This window comes from Abramis brama, assembly GCF_963993115.1.
Source record: "Abramis brama genome assembly, chromosome: 22".
Taxonomy (NCBI): domain Eukaryota; kingdom Metazoa; phylum Chordata; class Actinopteri; order Cypriniformes; family Leuciscidae; genus Abramis; species Abramis brama.
In genome coordinates this window covers 27,691,406-27,707,480 of record NC_139984.1, presented here as the reverse complement: position 1 = coordinate 27,707,480, position 16,075 = coordinate 27,691,406, and the positions used below count along the sequence as shown (strand labels likewise).

Genomic DNA, 16,075 nt, shown 5'->3' with positions numbered 1-16,075 from the left:
GATTTATTGAACGATTCAAAGACTGGACAGTGTACAAATGATGACAGTCTTATGAGGGTGCGTGTCTATACTGGTCGGGTGCAGCAATGCACAACACTGTCCCGACACTGTGTTGCAAGATCATGTTTGTATATGAATAGCAATATCCAGTCATTCATTTTACAATCTCTGCAGAGGTTTTGAACTCTCTACAGGGTTTGCCCAGGGATAGTTCAAAGGAAGAACTGCGGTTAAGTTATACTGACTGTAAATTCAGCGCCGCAAACGTCATATCTGTTTGCTTAGTAGGTGTGTAATGGTGAACTCGGCTTAAGGGATCTTTTTACACTGTATACAAAATTTGCTGCATGTGGTCCAATACAATGTTTGGTTGAAAGTTGTCTTTACTACTTCCTTATATACTTACTCTATATAAGACTTTACCTCATCTCCTCAGATTGAAGTGACTCACGTGTGTGTCTATTATTAGGTACCTGTAAGGCAAACACAATAAAATGAAACCATGTTCACAAGAACATTATTATCAAGATAACAAACACTTCAACATCTGCATATCTTCCAGAAAGAAACTGAAAATATCAGTTGAAGAATGCATTGTTAAATATCTTTTTAGTTAATGTACTATCCTCAAGAAGGCTGAATTTCTTTGAAAAATACTCTGAAAACACTATTGTATAATATTATTTCAATTTAAACTGTAAATTTAAACTTATTCCTCTGATGCAAAGATGAATTTTCAGCTATTTTGTCCTTCAATATTTTTATTCGACATAGATGCATTAATTAATGTGACAACAAAGACTTAAAATGTTACAAAAGATTTATATTTCATATAAATGCGGCTCTTATGAACTTTCTATTTATCAAAAATGTAAGTTTTCAACATTGATAATAATCAGATTTTTTTCTTGTGCAGCAAATCATAATATTATCATGATTTCTGAAGGATCATGTGACACTGAACACTGGAGTAATGATGCTGAAAATTGAGCTTTGATCGCGGGAATAAATTACATTTTTACAATATATTAAAATAGAAAACAATTATTTCAAATTGTAATAATATTTCACAATATTACTGTTTTTACTGTATTTCTTTAATCAAATATTCATATTTATTTATTGCAAATGGTATTATATTATGATGCATTATAATTAGGCCTATATTTAATTATATTTAAGTATACTTTTGAAGTATGCATTGACCCAAACGCATACCATCACTATATATGTGTAAAGAAAAAATAGTGTCATGGGACCATATGCATTAGTGTCAACTAAAAAGCTCTACTGAAATAACGAACAACTGAACTCTCAAGTGGCCAGTTCTAGTTACCCATAATGATACATATTATATAACCATTCCCTAGCAAGAAAATAACTGTAACATAAAGATCAGAAGGACCAGAAACCGGGCACAGGTTCAAGATGGTGACGCTGGGACCCGTCTAAAGTACTAGAGGAGGAGTGCGCAGTTCACCGAGGGCGGGAGGAACATGCTGCATTCAGTAGCCATGAGAGAGAGGCTTTTTGAAACTGCTTTTGATCCACACTGAGCAGTTTATGGCAGGCTTGGCAGCGCAAAAAGTTTCGTGTTTATTTCGTTCTCGACGCGCAGAATGTAGAGTAGTCGCGCAGGTGCTGCAGCTGCACATTTTATTGCAGTTCTGGTGACTGCCTGCATTGAATGAGACTTTTAAAGTGAACCGTGAGGATTTTAGAAATAGAAATCGAATAGAAATTGTGCTGGGCGATGTAGACAAGTTAAAACGTGCAGAATTGACTATAATTTTGACATAAAAGTCAACCATGGAGGTCAGAAAAACGCTCACGTGTGTTTTGATCAGCGTGTTTCTGTGGGCTGGTGACGCTCAGCACTCGGTACCTGATTCAGGTGAGTCGTTTCAGTCATGTTTTAATTCGGAGCTCAAGTATGAGATTTCGTATTCTTTAATCCACAGGACGCGGTACACAATTTATTTGAGTCTTATGTGCTAATTCTAAACTCGGTGCCTGATTCAGCCGAGTCATTTGAGTCAAGCATTTCATTCGGATCAAAACCAGAACGATAAGGTATCCTGTATGATTCAGTAGGCTATGTTAGTGGATTATAGTGGTTAAATCAGCGTTCAGTACCTGATTAACGTCTAGTTCAAGACTCTGTAGGTAATTTAGGTAAATTATTATTGTTCTCCATACGATGAATCACATTGGTCAATTCAGAAGTCAGTATTTGATTTGAGTGAGTCATGTTTTAGGACAGGTGATTCATCTGATTCAGGAGTCAGGACAGGTGAGTCATGTGGGTCAGTACCTGATCAAGGTGTGAGATCACTCAGTACCTGATTCAGAAGAGCAGATCATCTTTTATTTTGCTACACACAAGAGCAAAAAGCAATTTCATGTTAGTTATTATTGCATTAACTGCTGTTAACATATAACCTTAAAGTGTTAGCTATTTCTTTAATAGTCCCATTCTCCAGAACAAACATGCATTGAGTTTGAGTGCTATAATAATCATTTCTAATGTAAATCACTGACCACTGCTCAGAGTTAACGTTAACCTGGGCATTCTAGGCAACACTTTATTTTACATATTACATGTAGTTACTATAGTAATAACTATAAATTATGCATGATTACATGCAACTAACCCTACAACAAACCTAGTCCTAATCATAACCCTATAGTAAGTACACATAGTTTATTAATCTTTCTCAAATGTATAATTACACTGTAACAAGGACACCTTAAAATAAAGTGTAACCATTCTATTCTATTCTATTCTTGGTTAATTCATCAAGATCTCAAAGCCTTTTAAACAATAATGTGACTGAAAGAAGAAATCTGGAGATATAGTCCAGTCATTTTAAGCCAAAATGGGGGTCAACCTTGAACGAATTGCAACAGAAGCAAACTCAACTGATTTTGTATCCTCAATATGTCCTGAGTAAGGAAAAAAAAGTCCCGAAGAATCCCATTAGGGGAAAGTTTCGAAAAAGACCCAAATATAGCCTATTCATACGCCTATTCATTCTTTTTCTCACATGAATAGGGTAAACATTTTAACCTTTAGATATCACCATGAAAATTACTGAGTTGATTACTTACATCAAGACAAACAAAAAATGATTTTTTTTTTAATTGTTTGTTAACATGGACAAACGGTGCATAATCTAATTACATATGTGCTAATTTGCATAAATACCACAACAGATCACAACCTGGCGAAAATGTCTTGTTGAATCTTGTTGACACATAACAGTAAAATACTTAATGTTAAGGTCTGAATGGAACCCATTTAGGCTACCCATGAGCATTAATACATAGAGGCAGGAAGAAGTATGGGGTGAGTCATGAGTGATGGGGTTTGGGCTGGGTCCGTGGGACTGTTTCTGGGGGACAAGTCTGAGGGAAGAACAGGAGACAATGGTAAGGAGAATGCAGAAGACAAAAGGTAAGTAAAATAAAAAGTGAATCCCCAGAAACAGTCCCACGGACCCAGCCCCAAACCCCATCTCTGCAATAATAATTAATAAAGGCTGGTTTCTAAAGTACTTCTTCCTGCCTCTATGTATTAATGCTCATGGGTAGCCTAAATGGGTTCCATTCAGACCTTAACATTAAGTATTTTACTGTTATGTGTCAACAAGATTCAACAAGACATTTTCACCTGGCTAGACCCAATGTTTAGATCTGTTGTGGTATTTATGCAAATTAGCACATACATAATTAAATTATGCACTGTTTGTCCATGTTAACAAACAATTTCAAAAAACTTGTAATACATTTTTTGTTTGTCTTGATGTAAGTAATCAACTCAGTAATTTGGTGATATCTAAAGGTTAAATTTTTTACCCTATTCACGTGAGAAAAAGAATGAATAGGCGTATGAATAGGCTATATTTGGGTCTTTTTCTAAACTTTCCCCTAATGGGATTCTTCTGGGCTTTTTTTTCCTTACTCAGGACATATTGAGGATACAAAATCAGTTGAGTTTGCTTGTTGCAATTTGTTCAACCTTTTGTCATAAAATGACTGGACTAATACTTTTATTTCATTACAGAGGATTACTTTCTGTTAAACATGACTGATGGAGCACCAGCAGACATACATTACAAACATGAGAGCTAGAAGAGAAACATGTGTGTAAAAGCATTTTCCTTCACACATCGTGTTAGGGGATTCTTTTCTTTCAACACATATGGTCCAGGTTTAAGTGATTCACGCAAAAGAAAAGAAAAAAAGTTCTTAAACATTTTATCTTGAATTAAAGCATTTTCTCCCTGGACTGTGGTCTGGTTATCTTCTCATATTTTGCTGTGTTAAATACAGTTATATTCATTCACAATTTGGATTGCCAAAAAAATTCTATAATTGATGTCTACGCCTTACATTTTCAGGACTTTGAACTGACAGGGAGTATTTGCTGTATGAATAGAACAGAAATAACTTCTTGTCAACACATCACTGACATGCACATTGAGTGAGGCGTGCGAATTAAAGGATTCTTCCTGTCAGTCACTAATGGTAGGCTATCGACCGCTTTCACGAAACCAAATAAATGGCAGAAAATAGGGGTATTGAGTACACTTTGCCTCTGTTGATGTCTATCATGACATCCCAGATCCCACTGCACTCATGAAACGCTTGATGAAAGATAAGCAACAGAGGAATTCATGCATGTATTGTTTCCAACTCGCTGACTCACTAGTGAATGTCACATTGTTCACTATATGAGAAAAAACGATCATATTCAAACACAGCTCAATTTGAACAGCTGAACTCAAACATGCCGTTTGCATGCCAATGTCATAAAATTTTGGACTTTAATCAGATTTCAAACAGCATATGTGGTTTAGACCCCCGTAGCAGATCTAGACAGGTGGTGCTGGGGAGGCGGAGGGCACAGAGTTCTGGTGCTTTTACACTAGCACTTTTGGTGTGTAAAAGTGTGTAAAAATATAAAAGTGAGGCATTGCTATGCATTTTGCCACCTTCTCCTGCGCCTTCGTTACCAAGTAATGGGGTAAACAAACAGCTGCTGCTTTGATGACGCAAACGCACCGCGGTTCGGACCCAAATTATATAATCTGAACACAGTCCAGCCGGGGCAGGGGAGCAATCGATCTCGGGTTCAGACCAGGCAATCGAACCTAGTGTGAAAGCACCCTTAGTGTGTTCGTTTGGATGAGTCGATTAGGTAGTAATGCATACGTGAAATCGATTGACTGTGGTTACACTGAAACAACCAGTCAGAACACGAATAGAGTTTCAAGGCTGAACTGCTCATTTGAATCTGATTGCCACAAAAATAAAACAATTATTTTGATGCCTGCCTGAACAAAACTATAGACACACCAACAGTGACTCACAGAGAGTAATTTAGGAAGAGCCTTGAGCATTTTGGGTTTGACTCCAGCCGTTTCTGTATGCCACCGCACCCTGGTTCCAATCCGTCTGGCAACGGTAACACTTATAGGTTCAAGTGACCCGATAGGCTCTTCTCTCTTAGCAAAGCGGAAGAAAACTATGATAACTTTTTGTGACAAGTTTTAGATTTTAGTAGAATTCATTGGTTCCACTTGTGAAACTGACCTTCTTCATCCCAAAAAATGGGCTACAAAGAAAGCGATTTGCAAGATTCTCTTATAATTCGATTTAAATTACGCCTCCAGATCTTCTCACAGGACTTGGCAGGTTGCCGACTTTGGATTGTCTTAGGTGGCGAACACTTGGCAGCATTCATCTGAACCCACTCACTCTTTTCTGCACACACTCTTTCTTCCTCTTCAGGGAATAGCCACTACATTCCTTCTTTTACTTCATATGGAACAGCCAATTCTCACCTCCCCCCTTGTTCTCCATGCATGCCCGTCAGTCCGGTTGTAACATCCAGTAGCAGGGCTGTTCCTTCCCCCATCTGTTTATGTTTATCAAGCTGCTCCAGGTTAGAAGGTTCCTCTGCCAGGAAATTCCTGTAAAGGCCAAATCAAATGTTCCATCTCTTTAAATATTGTGAAGCCCCTAGTTCTTCCTTATCCTAATAAATACTACTGTTTTCTTGTCCTTATTTTTAGAACCTACCGTTCCAGCCAGCTTCCTTTCGCAAATGACTAATTTCCTCACTCGGTTTCACACTTATCTTCGTTTGGCCGCTCTTTCTTAGAGTTTCTCCTTGTTTTATTGTGTTCTCTATAAACATTTAATGAGTTTAAATGTTGTGCATCCAAACTTGTAAAATCTTTTGTCTACTTCCATAGTGAACACCTGAAGCTGTGCAATTGAATTCATTGAGGAAAATAATCGATTTGCGAGTAAAATGCTGTGCTTGTTTGTAGGGCTGCACAATTTGCCGTAAAATTTTATATAATATAACTAAATCTAATATAGATTTAGTTATATTATATAAATTTAGTTTATATCAATATAACTAAAATAATAATAATACAATTTTATTATTATTAACTTTATTAATGTTATTAATTATTTCTACTAATACTACAAAATCTTACTATTTAAGATATTTCTATTTAGTAAATATTACTAACAAATAAGACATATTACTGTTTTAATGCCATATTCACAGAAATATTTCAAAAACTGATTTTTGTCATCATACTAACCCACATTTCCTTACAAACCTGTATGACTTTTTCTTCTGTTGTTTAGAAGTTGATGATGATCTTTTCCATAATGCAAAAGCAAATATTGACCATGGCATGTCAAGCTCCAAAAAGGACCAAAAAAACCCAATATCAATAATAATAATAATGATGATAATAATAATAATATTTTAAAAAGTATTAATATTTTTTAATACTATTAAAAAAATAATACATTTAATATTAAATATTTATTTTTTTATATATTAAAATATAATATTAACTCTATTACAATAATAAGAATTTAATGAAAACTATGAATTTATTGCTGAATTTTTTTATTTGTAAACATAAATAAATACATTTCAATTAATCTAATTAATTGTGCTTCCCTACAAGACTATAACCCCTAACCTTAAAGGGATAGTTCACCCCAAAATAAACCTTATTCCTCACGAAAGTCAACGCGGTCCAAAACCCTAAGACAGCTTAATCATTCTTTCCAAACTCCTCTTTTGTGTTCATTCGTGCAGGTTTGGAACAACATGAGGGTGAGTAAATGATTACAGAAAATGCATTTTTGGGTGAACTATCCCTTTAAATATTAAACTTTGGGGGCTTGTTTGTGGTAAATGATATCTAAAAATCATGTGGCTCGTTGAAGAGAAATGTGTTTTTACGTGTTTTTAACCAACTGGACGATTTACAGCTGGCGGACAATAAAACGGGCAGATAATATACGACCATAGTAGCTATACACACACAAACTCCTTCTCCTCATGCCTTGAAAAGTCTGGAGTGTTTCAGTGCTGCTTCAGTATGTCCTAAATAAACACTGAGATGTTAAACCATGAATCATTTACAGTATCATTTACTGTTGTTTTTCACCTACAGTTTTGAACTGCTGCGAGGGCGATGTCCTGTTTCTCCTGGACTCCTCTGGTAGCGTGTCCTCCTACGAGTTCTCCCGTATGGTGGACTTTCTGTCAGAGCTCGTGCTGCCGTTCTCGCTGGGGCCGGATCAGGTGAGGGTGGGACTGCTGCAGGTTGGGACGGAGCCCCGTCTCGAGTTCGGCTTTGACGCCTACAGCTCCCAGCAAGGCCTGCAGGCGGCCCTGGAGAGGACTAAACAGCTGAAGGGCGACACCAACACGGTGGATGCTCTTCTGATGGCTAGGAACCAGGTTTTGAAACAGGGTGTCCCGGGAGGTGCCAGACCGGATCTTCCCAGGGTTCTGGTTTGGCTCACGGATGGAGTGGATCCCGGCGAGGTACGGGAACCGATGGCGAGGCTGCGAGAAGAAGGGGTGGCTGTAATGGTGGTTTCCACTGGTCACGGGAACTACCAGGTGCTGAGAGAGGTCGCAAGTCCACCCAAAGAGGAGCACCTGTTCTTTGTGGACATTGACGATATCAACATCATCACTGAAGACTTGAGGAATGCAATTATTGGTGCGTTTCATCGAAATATCTCAAAAACTGCATTAGACCATGGCAAATACATACATCACATCTATCACATACTCACCCTCATGTCATTCCAAATCTGACTTTTGTTATTCTGTTGAATACATCTATTCCATATTACAAAAGCAAATATTGACCACATGTGGACTGTCAAGCTCCAAAAAGGGGAAAAAAACTTTTTCTCATTATTAATAATAATAATTATTATTATACATTCAATATGAAATATATTTTTGTAATATTAAAATGTAATTTGAACTATATTACGATAACAAAAATCGAATGAGAACTATGAATTATTGCTGAAAAATTCTATTTAATGGAAAAAAAGAAAAAAAGATCATATAAATTTCAAACTCAAAAGTGAAATGTTGGGACCCAATTTATAATATTTATTTATAAATTTATTATAAAAACTACTGAAATACCATAAAAGTAGTCCATAATTATGACTGCTTGTATAAAGTCCTCTGAAATTATTTACTTCCTTAATTTTTTGACTTTTTCAGTAGTTCTCAAATTTCATTTAAAACCATAACAAAATCTTACTTGTAGAAATTCATACAAGTTTGGAACAAAATTAGGTTGAGTAAATGAGGACAAAATTATAATTTTAATTATTTCCCCACTCATCTTTTAAAAAACGTTGCTAGTTGTTGTATGAATATCTGGACATGCAATATATCAAAAGAAAGAACAGAAAAAAGTTTCATTCTATAGTTTCATACATTCGTTTTTTACCCGTTTATCAATGTTTCTTTCAGAAACATTAGACAGTTTTGATTTATATGCCATTTAATGTTTGATGCACACGTTATTTTACATATGCATCTGCTTACATTTGATATCGCTTGTTTCTGCTTCTTCTTCGCCTGTGTTGTGATCAGGAGATTCAGTGCTCTTTCAGAAGATGCGTAATAGCGCCCCCTACGGTATAACAGGAAAGTTCTGCCAACGGCGGGGAAAGAGTTAATTCAAAATTGATACTTTATGAAACTCTGTAGACCATGATTTCATATTTCACCCAGAGTAACAGTCAATCTTATGAGAGTGTTCTCTAAATAGGGAGAGTGATCTGATGTGTGTGTGATGTCCGCCCCAGTGTGCCGAAGGAATCTCGAATGCCAGTCAACTCCGACACAAATAGCTTGAGACGGCTCACAGATAAGAAGTGCCAGGAGGAAACGGGGACAGAAACCGGCAGACATTGTAATGTGAGATGAGGGCTATTTATACAGAAATGATTTTGTCCTTTTCGCCCCCCCCCGGTAAAGTCCCCCGGTGCGCTAGACACAGCTATTATTAGTGGCCATTCCTTCGCACATATATAAGGCGTTACACATGTGCAACTTCCAGACACTTACATAAACAAACGTATTGATTGCACGCTATACTTCAGACCAGGTGGGGTTTTATCCTGTTAGAAATTGCCCTAGGCATGGATTTAGTGACTAGAGTACATGATTTAACTTATGCCATGTTTGATTTGTCTTTGTCTCTGATCAAACGCAGAGATTATCCGGGCCGAGAGGCTGCAGGTGAAGTCGGTCACTGCTACTTCAGCTCAGTTGGAGTGGAGGCCTGTGCTGGCTGGTACTGGCTACTATGATATCCAGTTTGGTCCCATCCGAACAGGGCAGACCGGAGGAACTCTAGGCCCGGGCACCAGTCCTGGCACTGGTTTGGGTCCGTTTCAGAGGATCACCCGGCCTGGAGATGCCAGCTCGGCTCAGCTGATCGGCCTGCGTCCTGACACTACATACAAAGTCACACTCACACCGAAGGCCAACCTGGAGTTCCTGAACTCGCTTCAAGCCACCTTTACTACACAGACAGGTGCTCATTATGCAGATTAATCATCATTCAAACTGAAGTGTGAATCTCATAAAGCCTGTCAATACATATAGGCTATATATATCCAGATCATATTTCATCACAAGTCCAAAAGAAGAAGAAGAAAAAAAAACTATACTTTGCATAATGAAAATTATTTTTTTATGATCATTACTTTTTGGTCGTTGTATCTTTAATGTTTAATTCTTGCTTTTAATAATAATAATAATAATAATAATAATATTGATTAGCATTAATTAAATATGATCATGAAATCCATTAGAAATGCATTATTATTATTGCTATTAGTAATATTATTAATGAAATTAAATTAATTAATTATTAATTAAATATGAATATTAAATAATAATAATAATAATAAAAATAATAATTATGATTATTGTTATTATAACTATTAGAATTAAATTCACTTAACATTTAATATTAATAACAACAACAACAATAATAATGACAAATATAAAAAAAATAAGAAATGATACTTAGAATACTGAGAATGATTTTTATGACCATTACTTCACTTAACATTGTGAAGTATGTTCACTTCGGTCGTTGTGTCTTTAATGTTTAATTCATGCTTATAACAATAATAATAAGCGTGAATTGAATATGAATATAAAATATATATTAATAATATATATTATTATTGTTGTTATTAGTAATATTATCAGTAGCATTAATTTGATATCATTAATTAAATATGAATGTTAAATGTATTATTATTAATAATAATAATTATGATTATTGTTATTATAATTATTAGCATTAAATACCATTGACTTTACATTACATAATATAATATTAAATAATATAATAATAATAATAATACATATAAAAAAATAAGAAATTATACTTACTAAGAATGATTTTTATGGCCAGTACTTTTTTTCATTGTGTCTTTAATGTTTAATTAATGCTAACAATAACAATAATAATTATTATTATTGTTAAATACCATTGATTAAATACGAACATTAAATGTATTATTTTTAATTATTATTATTATTTTATCAATAATTACATTTAATTAATGAAATGTAATGTTCATATTTATTATTATTTTTAAATGAACAAAATGTATTAATAATAATAATAATTTAATGTTCATATTTTATTAATATTAATTTAATATGAATCATTTAATATTTATTGTAATATTAAAACGCAATTTTAGCTCTATTACAATAATGAGAATTGAGAATCACTGTGAAATTCTGAAAAACAAACTCAAAAGTAAGGCATATTCACTAAAATGAACTAAAAACGGGTGCATATTATCCCCCCTTGTCTTCATACAAAAAACTTTACCTTTTGAAAAGTAAAATGGGATGTGATCAGTTTCTTGTTGTCTTTACACTTGTTAAGCGACACAAAAGAGCCCTCAATATATTTTAAAGGAACAAAAAGTGAACTTGATCTTTGAAATGTCTCCCCATCATCCTCCAGTGAATATTCCTCAGCCAGAGGTGCAGACCCTCTCCACAGTGAGTGTGTCGGAGTCGAGCAGCAGGAGTGTGCGTGTGAGCTGGGCTCCACTGCTCCCTCACCTCATCCAGGACTATCAGGTGGAGTATTCAGCTCTTCCTTCAGGCCCGCTCCGGGTCATCCGCGTCAGTAACACGCAGAGCTCCACCGTCCTGACCGACCTCCAGCCCGACACACAGTTCCTGGTCACCGTGAGCGCGAGGCAGTCCAACGGCAAAGAGAGAGCCATGTCGGTTAAAGCCTGTACACAGGAGGGTAAGGACCAACCGATCTCTTATGCACGCCTTTATAAGTGTACTTTCCTTTTGCAAGTTCACACTTGGCATGTTTGATTCAATTAAAACGAACTATGGTGAGATTGCTCGGTGCTGGGATGAATATGCTCTTTGTATGTGCGTAGCTACATATGATGGTATTTTGACCAGCTGAGAACTTTTGAAGAGCTTATAAAATGTGTAAAGACTCATAAAGAAAATTATACATGTAGTCCTGATTTGCTTAGCGGTCACACTGTCACTATATATAGTTCGCACCAGGGTTCAGATGGCAACATTCACACTTATTCAAATAAACTGCACTAACAGAGCAATCGCTCCAGAGTTCATTTTAATTGAACCAAACCTGACAAGTGTGAACACACCCTAAATGCGTGAATAAGTGTATAAGTGTAAACGCTGCCATCCGAACCCTGGTGCACCAAACAAGTGGACCGAGAGCGCTGAAAAGATGGGTCTCAGTCCGCTTCCAAACAAACTCTGGCACGGTTCGATGGAAATATGAACGCAACACGGACCAAAGACTGAGTTTGAATGCTACGCACATTCAAGCGAGCACTTTTAGCCATTATTTTGGATGTTCGACAAGTTCCGTCGCAAAATATATATACTGACGGTGTGAACGCTAAGCAAATCAGGACTAAATGTATCATTTTCTTTTTTGATCCGGACTTAAAGGCACACTATGCAGTTTCCATTTTTCTCAAACAGCGACCCCTAGAGTCTGTCGTAAATACCACTCGCGCAGAGCCGTCTCTGCACTCTTCCGACCGCGTTTTCTTCGCTTTCTTCGTCGACTCTGCCATGATTCACGTCTGAAACGTGTGCTGGTGTCTTCCATAGAGGCTGCTTCATATGTTGTTGATGTATGTGACGTCGTGCCGTAAAGCAAGTCGTGATTCTCACGAGATTTGCGCCACCTCTCAAACCTGCATTGCTGGTTTTGCCAGCGGCGTGATCGGGATCGGGATCGGGATGATTCGCCCTACTACGAGTTCGTTTACCATCGAAATGATTTCGAAGCTGTTATATTAAGGTACAAATCTTGCATAGTGTGCCTTTAAAAGAACCAAGAAAACCGAACTGAACACACCCTTATTGTAGTTAATTAAGTTTATTCCTTAAATTCATTAGGAGCATCTGGAATAGTGCTGGAATTCTTTCCTGCTATTATCCTTCCCACATCCGCTCACCTCGCTTTGATTCCCAGCAAGAAACGGGAAGCTTGACCTTTCTCCCTCTTTCTGTCAGTGTTGCCGGCTCTCTCGGATCTGCAGCTGACCACAGTGGGCAATGAGTCAGTGCAGCTCCGGTGGAAGGGGAGTTTCGACGGCCTGCGCGGTTACTGGGTCACATGGGAGCGAGGTCAGAGCCAGCACTCCACCCTGTATTTACCACCCAACCGGCTGTCCACCACCCTCACCCACGTGCCCTCCAGAGCCCGCGTCTGCGTCTCCCCGGTGTACCGGACGGCCCGTGGGGAAGGTCTCTGCTGCACTGCGTGAAGCGCTCCGGTGAGACGCCTGTCTGGGTAACATGGGGATTATGGGTTATTTTAGGATATGAAAAAAGCCTGGCATATGGCGTAATATAGTCTGAAATATCACATTGTTTGAAATGGAACAGTTTGTTGAACCTTTAGAGGAAATATAAAAAATATATCTAAAAAGTTTTCATGTGCGAGTATCATATTTGAAAACATCAGGATTTTGTGGCTCATAATATGATATAAGATAACATAGAGCTCACACTCAGAACAGAGGCCCAAACTGAGCAAAATATGACCTTTGGTGCAGTTGCTGCTATTTATATGGGCAAAAAGTAAGAAAAAAAGTAAGAAAATTCGGTTGCGCTTTATTTTTTACAGTAGGCTACACGATTTTCTCAGCTTTTTGTTCAAAATTTTGCTTTTTTATTTATTTATAAAACTTACCCACATTCAAGTGTTGATTAAATTAAAAGAATGCATGAATCTAGAATAAAACGCGTTTGTTTAAAAGCAGAGGCTCTGTTCTTTCTTTTGACATATTGTATGTTCACATATTCATACAACAGAATATTCTGGGGTTTTATGATTACAGCTCTGTAGTTTTTATTTTGGGGCAAAACATACAATGCAATACAATGATGATTGAGAGATGAACAAATAAACCTTCCTCAAAAGCCTGATGGATCATGTTTGATTTTAAAATATGATATATTGATAACCATAAGTCGCTTTAGTCCAGTAATATTACTTACAATATAATAGTTATTTTTATGTTTACTTAATAAAAATCAGTAAAGATTGAATTGCAAAAAAACTAAAATGTCTTTTACTTGCTAAAAAGTATGAATTATCAATCAGAAAACAGAAGACATGTAGTAGATTGTGTTTTTTAGCTAATTTTGGATCATATTGATAATTTAGAGGCCTTAGGAATTTGCGTATCAAATATGATCCAGCAGGATTTGTAGGGTTAAAAGTAAAGTAATTTTACCAAACAGAATTGTATGACGTAATATTGCATAAATACATTGGTTGGACAAACAAAAAGGCGAAATGTTAAGCTCTTTACACTGCATAAACACACATTTATTATAATAACAACGCCACCTTTTGATTGTTTTTCTACACAGCTGCGGTGACCTGGAACCGTGGAGCACCGCTCTGCCAAACAGGAAAGATGGAGGGATGAACAACACCAAAAGCTTTCCACAAATGGACAGATGGGGAGGACAGGGGAGTCCAGGACTCTGTTGGAAAACTCATCACCCAAAGATGGTGATCTTTAAACACAGCAACACAACATGCACTGACACACACACCCCAAACGACACTTATAATACAGAGACTGAATGACTCTGAGCTCAAAAGTGACTTTTAAAGGAGTGTTTCGGGTTCAATACGAGTTCAGCACTATTGGCTCTCTGCATATTACCGCAGATCATTTTGACTCATCCATCAGTTTGTAAACAAGCAAAATTCACATTTACAGTAATGCACTTATAATAGTAGTTTGAAGTATCCTCGCGCATATTGAGTGAAAGTTACAGGGTTACGCAGCTTTATATGATCATTGATGATTATAATAGGCAAAATTAACCATTTTATCCAAACTGTGCATTTTAACATTTATGTGCTATGTCTTGAACCCATAATATTCCTTTAAGTTGCTAGAATGTTTAATGCATTAGAAATTTTTATTAAGAGTTATATCACCGAAGCAATATTTTGTAAATATCCTACTAATGCTTTTTGAGTTATATTTATCAAGAGACATAGTTGGTTACTGTATTTTTGTTTTTAGATTCCTCCAGTTTTAAAAAAAGGGAACAATAAGACACTATTAGGGGGAATCTGAATGACCTCCATCACTGGTTTTTCTTTAAGGTCAATGCAAATATTGAAGCCCTGCTTAACTTACACGTTACCATAGCTGCAGATTCTCTCAGCTCTGAAACACTGAAAATCTGGCATGGATCTTAATCACTGTGGCTAAAGTATTAAGACTTTGCAGATGTTGGTCGCAGATGTTTTGTGGTTCAAAAGGGCCACGGTTGGTTTGTTTGAAGAATAGTGACTCTTTCATTGGGTCAAGCTTTTCCCTGTGCATGCATACTGTAGATTAGATTGATCATTTATTAATTATGTTCTCTGTAGTTGTGTCTTAACAGGCAAGCATAAGTTCGCAGGCTGGATCGAGGTCTTAAAATAGTGTTTACAGATCCATCGTTTTGTTCTGACTTTTAATGATGTGAATCATTTTCTACATCATATCATTCAAGACATGAAAAGGAAAACCATTTTCATCCCTATTTTAGGGTCATTCTGCAAGAATTTGTAGTCCATTTCTATAGCTACTCAAAAAAATTAAGCATCTGGTATTTTGTGTCTTTGTCTGTTGCATCATAATGGCAGGTCAAGCTTTATGTATTATGAAAAGGTGCTTGTTCATTCCCAGCTTGGCTGCACGTCTTACACATCACTGTTTTTAAAATGTTTTCAGTTATTAAATAAAAAAAGGATCGATTTCAATCCATGTCTGCTTTTGTTTCTAAACCTCTGTGTAATAAAGTCATTATTTATACCTTAAGAAAGTTATATTTTATTTCCTAAAAATAAGAAATATATCTAATATATATAGTTTTTTTTTAAAAGAGCACCTTTCCCTTGCTCAAGGCAAATGACAGTCACACTTCACCCCATAGTAAATAAAAATAATATTTCTGCATAAAGAAAATTAAGCCTTTTATTATCCATTAACATGCTTTGCTATTATTTGCATGGCAATAAAGCATATTTCCACCTAAATTAATGCAATGTTTTTAAAGTTATTTTCTCCCATTACATTCCTGTAATGCAGTCATTTACGATGTTATAGTTAAAAAAAGATGTATACATTCTTAAAT

The 16,075-nt window shown here is 36.3% G+C and overlaps 1 protein-coding gene across 1 annotated transcript; it reads left to right on the top strand.

Annotated features, from left to right (window-relative positions):
* The first annotated feature begins 1,487 nt into the window (after positions 1-1,487).
* Positions 1,488-15,757, top strand: vwa1 (von Willebrand factor A domain containing 1). Its single transcript, XM_084099399.1, has 6 exons — positions 1,488-1,894; positions 7,500-8,057; positions 9,585-9,908; positions 11,370-11,663; positions 12,935-13,197; positions 14,303-15,757. Exons 1-5 carry the CDS (start codon positions 1,810-1,812, stop codon positions 13,186-13,188), a joined length of 1,515 nt encoding a protein of 504 aa, XP_083955525.1. The 5' UTR covers positions 1,488-1,809; the 3' UTR covers positions 13,189-13,197; positions 14,303-15,757.
* Positions 15,758-16,075: the final 318 nt, after the last annotated feature.

What these genes read in the sequence shown, in the direction of transcription:
- vwa1 (XM_084099399.1), top strand. Translation starts at nt 1,810, where the DNA reads ATGGAGGTCAGAAAAACGCTCACGTGTGTTTTGATCAGCGTGTTTCTG. An exon ending in GCACTCGGTACCTGATTCAG is followed by an intron (nt 1,895 to 7,499) that starts GTGAGTCGTTTC and finishes TTTCACCTACAG; the next exon opens with TTTTGAACTGCTGCGAGGGC. An exon ending in CTTGAGGAATGCAATTATTG is followed by an intron (nt 8,058 to 9,584) that starts GTGCGTTTCATC and finishes GATCAAACGCAG; the next exon opens with AGATTATCCGGGCCGAGAGG.